General features: G+C 44.2%; 1 protein-coding gene across 2 annotated transcripts in view; it reads right to left on the reverse strand.

The window, feature by feature from the left end:
* Positions 1 to 7,127, reverse strand: part of ARHGAP39 (Rho GTPase activating protein 39) — a 295,579-nt gene extending 288,452 nt beyond the window's left edge. The window contains exon 1 of one of the 2 annotated variants that reach the window (XM_033933771.1): positions 6,500 to 7,127. In XM_033933771.1, coding sequence (XP_033789662.1) covers positions 6,500 to 6,510 — 11 coding nt within the window. In that variant the 5' untranslated portion in view covers positions 6,511 to 7,127. The remainder of the gene's footprint in view (positions 1 to 6,499) is intronic. The other variant, XM_033933770.1, reaches the window with a different exon arrangement.
* Positions 7,128 to 11,723: the final 4,596 nt, after the last annotated feature.

Below are 11,723 nucleotides of genomic sequence, written 5' to 3' on the forward strand. Positions count from 1 at the left end.
TTTAATAATTCCTAGCATCCTGTTTGCTTTTTTGGCTGCCTCCGCACATTGGGCAAAAGGTTTCATTGTATTGTCTACGATAACACCTAAATCCTTTTCTTGGGTGTTAACCCCCCAAGGTGGATCCTAGCATCCAGTAACTATGATTCAGGTTATTCTTCCCAATGTGCCATCAAATATTTAACTCTAAAAATCTAACATGTGGCAGTTCATCAATCAGTATACAGTATGGAAAAATTATGTTCTTACCTGTTAATTTTCTTTCCCTTAGACGCAGCAGATGAATCCAGAGACCAATGGGATAGCACACATCTACCAGCAGGCAGAGATAGAGAAACTGATTAACAGGTGGTCCCATTGGCTGGCACTCCTCCTGTATCTCCAGTATAGCTCCTTGCCCAAGAAACCATAACCATCAATAGACATAGCAGGTAAAAAACTTCTTTCCCATAACAAATCTCAAAAGGCAATAATACAGAATACAATCCTCAATAATAACAAACTTCGAAAGTTGGAAAAGAAAAAAACCAACAGACAATATCCAGAAAGGATGGGGTTCTGGATTCATCTGCTGCGTCTAAGGGAAAGAAAATTAACAGGTAAAAACATAATTTTTCCTTCCCTAGCAACAGCAGCAGATGAATCCAGACACCAATGGGATGTAGCAAAGCAATCCTCAATCTGGGTGGGAAGCAAACACCGCCTCCGCAACAACCAAAGCACTAAACGCATCTACCGCATGCGCCCCCACATCCAACCAGTAATGCTGAGAGAAAGCACTCTTGGAAGACCAAGTAGCTGCGAGACAAAACTCCTCCAAGGAAAAAACCTCTGGACCGAGTCCAAGAAGTAGCCATCGCTCCGGCGAAATGGTCATGAAGTTCTTTTGCCAACCGCTTCCCTGCCATCAAGCAAGCGTAAAGAATGTCCTCCTGGACCCATTGAGCGATGGAAGCTTTGGATGCCGCCATACGTTTGAGGCGTCTTGTGAAGAATACAAAAAGGTGATCTAAACCACAGTTCTTTAACCGCCGGTCCACGGACCGGTGCCGGTCCGCAGAAAATTTCTGCCGGGCCGCACAGAGCCGGCGAGATCCAGTCGGCAGTTAAATTTCCTGCTGACTGCGGTTCCTCCCGACTAATGTTCCTCCCAGCCTCAGGCGATCAAGACAGGCTGCCAACGTCGGGGCTTTCCCTCTCTGAGTCTCGCCTGTTAGGAAACAGGAAGTTGAAATAAAATAGGCGGGACTCAGAGAGTGAAGGTCCCGATGTCGGCAGCCTGTCTTGATCGCCGCCCCTGCCGAGTTGCTGAAGAGGGCCCCGGGGAAGTCGCGAGTAGAATGGAGAGAGCTGCAGATACAGTTGCAGGTGGAGGGAGATGGTCAGCGTGTGCGAGCAAGATCCTGGGGAGCCTTCACAGTGGCTGTCTCCCCTCCCAACAGCTCTCCTACTTGCCAGGGCAGTGATTTACCGGCAACTTCCTGCAGGCAAGTACTGAGAGCTGCTGGAAGGGGAGGAAGCCACTGTAGGAGGCTGGGAAGCTGCTGGATAAAGGGAGAGCTGTTACTGGACTTGGAGAGAATTAGAAGGAGAGATGCTGCTGGGAGGGGAGGAGGGAAAGGGATGGGAAGAGAATTAATGTTGGATAGAGGGGGGAGGGAAGGGAGAAGGGAAAAAAAGGAAGGAGGGAAGGGAGAAAGAAAAAAGGAAGGAAACAGCTGGCAGGGAGATTACAGGAGGGGAAGGGGGTCAGGGTGGAATGGAGAGATCAGATGAGGGAAAGGGGAGAGAGAGGAATGAGAAAGTAGAGAGACATTGATGCTGGAAAGGGGGTCAGCAGAGAAATGAGAGAGGGATAAAGATGCTAGATCTGGTGTAGGAGAGATAAAAATGAAGAAGGCAGTGAAGCTGGAATGAATGATGTAAAAAGGAGAGAGGAGGAACAGGCTGGATGGACAGGGAAGAGGGGCATAGAAAGAAGTCAGATACATATGGAAGGGGGAGAGGGCAGACATTGGATGGAATGGGCAGATGCTGGAAGGAAAAGAGTGAAAAGAAGATGAAAGCAGAAACCAGAGACAATAAAAGGTAGAAAAAAATAATTTTATTTCTATTTTGTCATTAGAATATATCAGATTTGAAATATATATCCTGCTAGAGACATAACTGGGGACTGCAGTATTCTGTTAGCATGATATTTCTATGTAGCATTCTATAATAACTTGGCTTGTTCAGTTTTCTTGATAGTAGAGGGGATATATGTGAAGGGGAGGGGAGACAGGGGTTTTGTATTTATAAAAACACAATTGTTCAGAATATTGTTTCTTTTTATACTTTAATAAAATACGTTCAATATAAAATCATAATTGCGGCTTATGCAGATGGGATCAAATGGTTTGCGGGGACCGAGCTCGCGGAGATGGGGCGTAAATGGGGTTTTTAAATTTTAGTCCTAGTAGTTTGCCGGTCCACAAAATAATTCTTTTATTTCTGCCGGTCCACGGGTGTAAAAAGGTTGAAGAACACTGATCTAAACAACTAAAAGTCATTAGAAACCTAGCTCGCAGAGAACGCTACACACTTTCAAAAAAATGCAGTGAATAAAAGCACGTCTCCCCATTTCTCCTCCCAGGATGAAGGAAAAGTGAGTGTGACATAAAAGAAAGGATGCCACCTCCTTAGAAAGAAATTGTGGACCGTCCAAACTGACACCCCAGATTTTGTAAATCAGAAATAGGAATCCCCGCCAAACAAGGCCTGCAACTCAGAAAACCGCCGAGCTGAAGCCATGGCCACAAAAAAACCCCGTGTTCAATGGCACAGCCCTTTAGAGTATCAAAAGACAAGGATGAAATGAAGCCTTCAGTAAACTGCGAAGAAGTACCTTAAGACTGTATTCCGGACCGGGCTTTCTAAGAGATATACGAATATACCGTACTCCGTTTAGGAACTGAACTACATGAAGCTGAGAAGGAAGTGAAGAGCAATATACCTAGCCCTTGTAACAAGCTAAGAATGGCACTTGAAGCTGAAGGGAATTGAACGCTAAGCCCTCGGCAATACACTTGTGTCAAAAAAGAACTCTGTAAGGGTGCAAATGTGGAGAAGTACCCAAGAAAGGAAAAACCTCCAAAAGGAAGCAGAAGCCACCGGTGAAGACGTCTGCATCGCTTGGACAAATGTAAAATCTACATAAATTTTATATGAATCCATACTAGGAGACTATGAGGACTCCATCCCAGCAATTTTCCTTGCAAAATTTCAAAAAATGGAGAAGAAGGGAAAAGATGAAAAAAAGATTGCTAAAAACCCAAGATGGCCGCCGGATCAAATTTGCACCAAAAAAACGCTAAAAAACGGCCTTCCCAAAAATAAAAAAATTCCAAAAATAGTATATTTCAGGTGGAGGAACCCAGGGGAAAACTAGAAAAAAACCCAAATCCCTCAAAATTAGCTTTTGAAAATCGCTGATAGAGCTTGTCAGTTCCTCTTACTCACAGTACTGACGACAGACCTGCTTTCTAGCCTCTTTGAGAAGCCAGACTCAGAATTCACTGCCACACTGCTGAGAAAGCTAAAACCAAGCTGATTCTTCGGGCTGCCAATCAGACCCACTGTCAGACTATGCCTCCACCTCTGCGGACCACCGACTGTGCACCAGGACAGGCGGAGGCGCAAAACGCAGCCTGCACCCTGTGGAACACTGCTGATCCCCGTAAGCATGCTGAACGGTCTGCACTTGACATCTCCCTCCCCCCCCCCCCCCCCGCTTAACAGGGAGCGAGACCAGGTCAGGGGCGGCCCTGAGCTCCAAGGAAGACTAGCAGACCAGCTAGCAGCTACCCCGAAGGGATCGATGTCAGCTAGCCTGTGAAGTACTCTAGAGGCGGAGTGGAAAACCTTCTGCAGTCCATGCGGGTAAAGGGAAATAATCCTATGGTCTAGAATGTCTCACCTATTGCACTGGAAATGTGATTTACAGATCACCCCTAAAGCTCCCATAGAAAATAATGAAGGTGTACTCACAGTCACTGAAGTGCCTTGCCTGTCAGCTCTTTTTACTGTAGCTGAATGGAGGAAAAAAATTTCCTGCCTCAGAAATGCTCCAAAAGGACCCATCTTCAAGATTTTCGGACTGCCAGTCGGATGAACCCTGACTGAAATCTTTGCCTCCTTGGAACCTCACCACGCGACCAGGGATGGGAAATGCAGCCTGCACCCTGAAACCTCGAGGGGCTATTACTCAGAATGCAATCAGCCTGAGCTTAAACCTCTGAGAAGGACACAAGGCAAGCCAGCTTCCAGGATGGACCCTGAGCCCTAACAAGGTGTCACACAGCAGGCTGGTTCCACAGGAACACCAAAGCAATAATCTGGCTCCGCGGACTTCCTTTCCTCCAGCAGATGACCACTGCAAAGGGTCTCAAGCCACCAAAAACAAAATTTTAATTAAAAAAAAATAAATCAGAAGACTTCTGCATGGATTACTTGCAGAAATTGAAACTGTAGAGGGCTCTGTCTCTCTCTCAGTAGTAGGAGCAACACATGGTGAGAATGCGGGAATGGATTGGACACCTTGAGTATAGAATCCAGGAAGGCATCCCGACATATGATATGAGAGCTAAAATGAACATACCCAGATAATACTACTAGTCAAACTATGTTCTAAAAAGAGAGTAAACAACCCCCAGGGCACTCCCATAAGGAATAGTATCAAAGGCTTCACTGAAAGCTAAATACACTGCATCCTTCAATTTAGTTCTCTGGTCATTCAATCAAATACAGTAAATCAGATTTGTTTTGGCATGATATTCCTTTGGATCTTGCAACCCATTTGATTCTAGACCAGACATGGGCAACTCTGGTCCTCGAGGGCCAGAATCCAATCGGGTTTTCAGGATTTCCCCAATGAATATGTATTGAAAGCAGTATATGCAAATAGATCTCATGCATATTCATCTGGGAAATCCTGAAAAACCGATTGGATTCTGGCCCTCAAGAACCGGAGTTGCCCATGTCTGTTCTAGACATTTCACTGTTCTTTCCTTCAGCAGGGTTCCATGATTTTTTTCCCACCACTGAAGTAAAACTTACCACCCCGTAGTTTCCCTCCCATCTCTTCTCTGTTACTGCTTTTTTGAAAAAGGGCCACATCAGCCCATCTTTAATCACATGGAACTTCTTCCTGTCTTCAAGGATCTGTTACATCCTTTGCAGGGGTGTCAAAGTCCCTCCTCGAGGGCCGCAATCCAGTCGGGTTTTCAGGATTTCCCCAATGAATATGCATGAGCTCTATTTGCATGCACTGCTTTCATTGTATGTTAACAGATCTCATGCATATTCATTGGGGAAATCCTGAAAACCCGAATGGATTGCGGCTCTCGAGGAGGGACTTTGACACCCCTGCTTTAGAGTAGACTTTAGAGCAGTGGTTCCCAAACCTGTCCTGGGGGACCCCCAGCCAGTCAGGTTTTCAAGATATCCCTAATGAATATGCATGAGAGAGATTTGCATATAATGAATGTGACATGTATGCAAATCTCTCTCATGCATATTCATTAGGGATATCTTGAAAACCTGACTGGCTGGGAGTCATCCAGGACAGGTTTGGGAACCACTGCTTTTTAGAGAACCACCAGAACCTCTCAGAGGTCTATCAGTATCCTAGATCAGAGGTAGGCAACTCCGGTCCTCGAGAGCCGGAGCCATGTCAGGTTTTCAGGATCTCCACAATGAATAGGTATGAGATGAATTTGATTGCACTACCTCCTTGAGATGCAAATCGATCTCATGCCTATTCATTGTGGAGATCCCGAAACCCTGACCTGGCTCCGGTTCTCGAAGACAGGAATTGCCTACCGCTGTCCTAGATGTATTTCATTCATCCAGCGCCAACAGCTTGGTCCACTTCTACTTTTTGTGCAATGTGGTGTTTTCTCCATCCTACCTTTCTGAAATCATTCAGTGAAACAAAGAGAGAGAGAGAAAAAAAAAAAGGACCTATTGTGTGGACCTGGGTCCGTTCTGCAGCAGGTGCAACGCTAAGGCCAAGAGACGATCCCAACCACACGTTTGGTTACCAATGGAGCAGCTGGTAAACAGAAGGGGCAGACACACCCTGCCGTAAGGCACCTGCTGCTAAGAAAAGACACCGCCCTCCTCCAATCACAGCCTTCTTCTCTGTCGGATGCAAAACGGGTCCCGGGGGGGGGGAGCGCGCGCACGCTTAAAGCCAGCAAGGGCTGCAACCTTTTGCCCGCTTCAGCAAGGCGCCTTAGTAGCGCTAATAATTAAAAAAAAAAAAATAATAATAACATGCGCTTCTCCTGCGCTGCAGCTCCAGCGGGGGAGGGGGGAGCAACGTGTATAACGCTCCAGGAGGAGGGGGGGACGAAGACCGGGCTTTGCTGCAGGACTGACGGGGGTGCAAATGGGGAGGGGGGTCTCTTTTCGCTCCCCCCCCAGCGGGTCGTTAAAGAAGAAACGGGAATGCCTTTACCTCTCCGCCATCTTCCCTCCGGGAATTTCGCTTCTCTCGATCTCTCCGTTGCGCTCGCGCTTAACTGCGTCCGTCGCTCGGGCTCCCGCGCTCCATCCTGTGGTGGTGGCGGCGGCGGTTGCTCTCCTCGCGCTCAACCGCCCTGCTTCAGTTCGCCTCGCGGCGCTTCCCGCTCGCGCTCGCCCTCCTCCTCCTCCTCCTCCTCCCCCCCCCTGCCCGCTTCAGTTCGCCTCGCGGCGGCAACTCCTGCTGCAGCGGCTGCTCCGGGGGGCTCGCGCCGCGTCCCCGTCACCAGCGACAACCTGACGTCAGCCGGGCCTTCGCCGCCAGGGGGCGAGAGAGAACGAGGCGGAAGGAGAGGGACGGCAGTGAGGATGTAGCCATGGCAACGACTGGGGCCCTCCGGGAAATGTAGTCTTCGGCCAGGGGAACGGAGCGATGGGGCCGTCTATGGCCTGCGAGCACAAGCCCAAAAATGGACCCTGGAGAGGTCCATTGAGGAAACGCTGTGGAAACACGGTGTTCCCGATATGGACTTTATGAAAATATCAGCATAGCAATCCCCATAGAAAACTTTCAGGACCCAACACGGGCCGTGTTTCGACGCAATGGCTTCCTCAGGGGTCCTGGACTAGAAAATATGGGGAAAAGCTAAACAATCCAAAAGTGCAAATGCACAAAAGCTCCGCATAAAACCGCTGCCTCGAAACACGGTCCGTGTTGGGTCCTGAAAGTTTTCTATGTGGACTGCTATGCTTTTTTTATTTTAAATCTTTACTGATTTTCAAACTTTGACAGTGCAATACAATTAATTGAACTATGGGGATTGCTATGCTGATATTTTAATAAAGTCCATATCGGGAACACCGTGTTTCCACAGTATCTCTTTGGTTTTTATATGGCCTGAGTTATAATATCATATACGGTACTCCTTGTGTCTTTGTAGATATCACATAAAACCGTGGATTGAAGACAAAGTTTTATTTTATTTTTCTTTCCAGCTTATGATTTATCTTTAATCTTATCTATTGTTTTGCCTTTTGTCTTTGTTTTGTTCTATTTCTATCATTTAAATTTCTCCAGAATTCTACTGTTCAACGGCTCCCCCTTCTGCTTCTATTCCTTTCTCTCCTCTCTTCTACCTTCCAAAGTATTTAGATCAATGCTGTCTTATTAAAATGTTTATTTTATTTTTATTTTTCCTCTAACTCTACTTTTCACTTCTCTATTACCCTCCAGGTACTTTAGTTAGATTGTGAGCCTTCGGGACAGTAAGGGAATTTTTCAAGTACCTTTCTTATTTCTAATCTTAATGTATATTTTCTGTAAACCGCTTAGAACCTAACAGATGTAGCGGTATATAAGAAATAAATTACATTACATTACATAAAAGGACTAGTCATGAAAGTCATTACTTAAATTTTATAATCGCTTAAATTTTTGGTTTCAATTTTTGTATGGACCTTCAGATTGCACCTTGGCAATGTACACCCAGCTGCTACTGCTCTTCGTCGGTCCAGCCTTTATTAATTTATTCATATGAGACTCGTATTGTAATTTTTTCTTATAATATTTGTAAGTGTAAACTTTAAAAAAAGAAAAAAAAAGACCGTCACTTAGCTTATAGTGATCTTGTCTATATCTTGCATTGACCTCTCCCGACATGCATGTTTCAGATTGAAACTTTTCTTCAGGGTCGAGGGAAACTACAATAAAACACACCGTATCTGTCCTTATTTTTTCATAAATCAAGCATAATGTAACAACAGCAAAGCCTCTACTACTCATTAAAATGCTGTAAAACAGAAAAATTAAGCGCTTACCATTTAACGGAACTTCATCGGGCAGTCTAACATGGCCGCGGTTTGTAATCAGGGACATTAAATACAGCTGGCCCAACGCACACTGACAAGCGTATGATGTCATCATCATACCGGTGCGGGGCTCAGACCCAGAGGAGTCAGGGCTAAAAGTTGAAAACTCTCACAGGATCGATAGCCATTCAATCTCCTCATTCAGTCCCATAGGAACCAGGGATTTTAATCTATATATCCATTTCTGCTCTTTAACTGCCAGAGCCTTCTAAATATTACCTCCCTCCCACCCTACTGTGACCAAGTCTATAATTCAACATTTAATATCCGACCACTCGTGCCCAATAAGCTGCCAGTGTCTCACCAAAGGGGCAGTGTCACGTTTGGTACGTACCCGTGACTTATGTTCATTTAAACGTATCTTAATGGAGCACATAGTGCGCCCCACATAGATTTTATTACAGGGGAACTGGATAAGATATATCACACAGGTAGAATCACAATTGGTGGAAGAATAGGTATAATAATTTACCCCAGTCTCAGGGTGTACCCAACACTGACCTGTTATGGTCAGGTTGCACCACTGACATCTGCCACATCCACTATGTGTTCCTTTGCTACGAGGCACCACCACAGACTTGCTTTTAACCAGTTCTCCGATGTTCCTGGTGCGTTTGAAGGAAAATATAGGTCTCTCAGGATAGTCAGGGAAAGCTAACCCAGCTACATGCCAGTGTTTAAGTATCACTGTTGATTTTAGCAGAGAGGGGAATAAATTTTTGAACAAATATTAATCCCAAGTCCATTTCCTCACAGTATGTCAATAATAACTTACTTTGGACATATTTCGCCCTAGTGTACGCTTGTCGTATGATCCCTCTAGGGTAACCACGCTGGAAGAATCTGGTTTTCATATCTTTCGCCTGAGTTTTAAAATCTTCTAATGTTGAACAAATACGACGTAAACGCAAGAATTGGCTGATAGGCAGACTATTCTTTAATCGGTCCGGATGGAAGGCTCTGGCAGTTAAAGAACAGAAATGGATATATAGATTCAAATCCCTGGCTCCTATGGGACTGAACGAGGAGATTGAATGGCTATCGATCCCGTGAGAGTTTTCAACTTTTAGCCCTGACTCCTCTGGGTCTGAGCCCCGCACTGTTATGATGATGATGTCATACGCTTGTCAGTGTGCGTTGGGCCAGCTGTATTTAACGTCCCTGATTACATACCGCGGCCATGTTAGACTGCCCAATGTAGCTCCATTAAATGGTAAGCGCTTGATTTTTCTGTTTTACAGCATTTTAATGTGTAGTAGAGGCTTTGCTGTTGTTACATTATTCTTGATTTATGAAAAAATAAGGACAGATACGGTGTGTTTTATTGTAGTTTCCCTCGACCCTGAAGAAAAGTTTCAATCTGAAACATACATGTCGGGAGAGGTGAATGCAAGATATAGACAAGATCACTATAAGCTAAATGACAGTCTTTAAAAAAAAAAAAAAAGGTTTACACTTACAAATATTATAAGAAAAAATTACAATACGAAGAGCAGTAGCAGCTGAGTGTACATTGCCCAGGTGCTATCTGAAGGTCCATACAAAAATTAAAAACAAAAATTTAAGTGATTATAAAATTTAAGTAATGACTTTCGTGACTAGTCCTTTTATCTGATATCTACAAAGACACAAGGAGTATATGATCTAATTGAATTCAACAGTGGCTATTTAATGATTGCATTCTGAGTTATAATATAACATAACATAACTTTATTCTTCTATACCGCCATAATCAAGCAATTTCTAGGTGGTTTACGACAGACAATCAGCAAAATACAGATAGTTATAACTACAACATGTTACTTGATAATATTCAGTATAAAATTTTTGTTATCCCTAATATCCATGTTAGGAAATGAATTTACCTCAGCCTTTTCTCTGCAGACTAGACTGGTTACCTTCAGGTACGGTACTGTAATATGTATTTCCCTACCAGTCCCCAGAGAGTTTAAAAATAGTTTATACCTGAGGTAATAGCTATAAGGACATAAACGAGGGGGGTGGGATTTGAGCCTTGGCGTTCCTGGTTCTCATCTATCTGCTCCAAGTACTAGGTTATTTCAAAATCTTAAGAATCCAGAATTTATTTTATTTCCAACCACTATGTCCCATGAAGTTGTGCAAGTTAGAGAACACCTAACTTAATTATTAAATTAAGCACCAATTGACCTTAAGTACCAAAATAACCCTTAAGTGGTGGTAATTGGCACTGATTTGTAGGCACTATACTATAAAGTTAGCACCTAAATGCTAAAGATCAGGCTTGGGTCTTAAAGTTGCACATGTAAGTTATAGAATACTATCACTTGCACAAGCACCTGCCACTTTTAGGTGCCAAAGTTAGACAAGCGCATGTCAGTTTATGGCAATTTTGCACACAATTGTTCTACTTTTTGTTCTTAATTTTTGGCGTACTTTCCTGAATGTACACCTTTATGTATTAAACTTTGGCAGAAAACATACGACTTTTCAGAGCCAGTAAACTTTGGTTCTGGAGTATGAAAAGTGACACCTTTCATATTAGGAAAAATCCATCCGCAAGAGTCTCATATTATCCCGTCCCACGAAACAAATCTGTTTTGAAGTTAGCAAAATGTTTGATCCAATAGTTTGTTTTCCTTACTACCAATGAAAAAGCCTGAGCAAAATCTAAATAAATAAAAATATTCTACTGCCAGAGTTATATTTCCAAACCATATAAAGGTGGAATGTGAATATTAAACCATGAACCATAATTACCATAGGTGTTTCAAGGCTACCAGATTATTATTTGTAGTTTTGGTTTTGTACGCTACCCAGAGTGCTTTACATAAGTGACAAATAAAGATGATGAATAAAGTCACCTAGTTCCAAGAGAGAGATTTAGGTTAGTGCTGGACTTTTGACAACCTCATAAAGATACATTTTGAGACTTGTAGCACTGATTCCAAATACCACAGCACAGGGTGGGGCTGGGGGCAGAATAGGCGGAACCAGGGGCAGAACAGGATGGGCCTATGACTGAACAGGGCAGGATCATACTTCCTCTTTTACCAGATGGAAAATCTGGTAACCTTATTCATGCATATTAATTGAGGAAGTCCTGAAAATGAGGCTGGGTTGTGGACCTCAAGGACTGGATTTGAAAATCCCTGGGGTACATAAACCCATGAAGGTGGCAGCATTTTTGTACACTTATGTGCTCAAGTGGCATATGAATGTGGTTGTAGGGTTACCAGACATCCGGATTTCCCTGGATATGTCCAGACGGCTTTTCAAAACCCGGCACTTTGTCCTCGAGAGCAGGCAGCATGGAGCGGGGCTAGGGCAGGATTGGGGACGGGACTGGGGCGTAACAGGGCAGGGATAGG

This window comes from Geotrypetes seraphini, chromosome 2 (genome assembly GCF_902459505.1).
Source record: "Geotrypetes seraphini chromosome 2, aGeoSer1.1, whole genome shotgun sequence".
In the NCBI taxonomy this organism is placed as follows: Eukaryota; Metazoa; Chordata; class Amphibia; order Gymnophiona; family Dermophiidae; genus Geotrypetes; species Geotrypetes seraphini.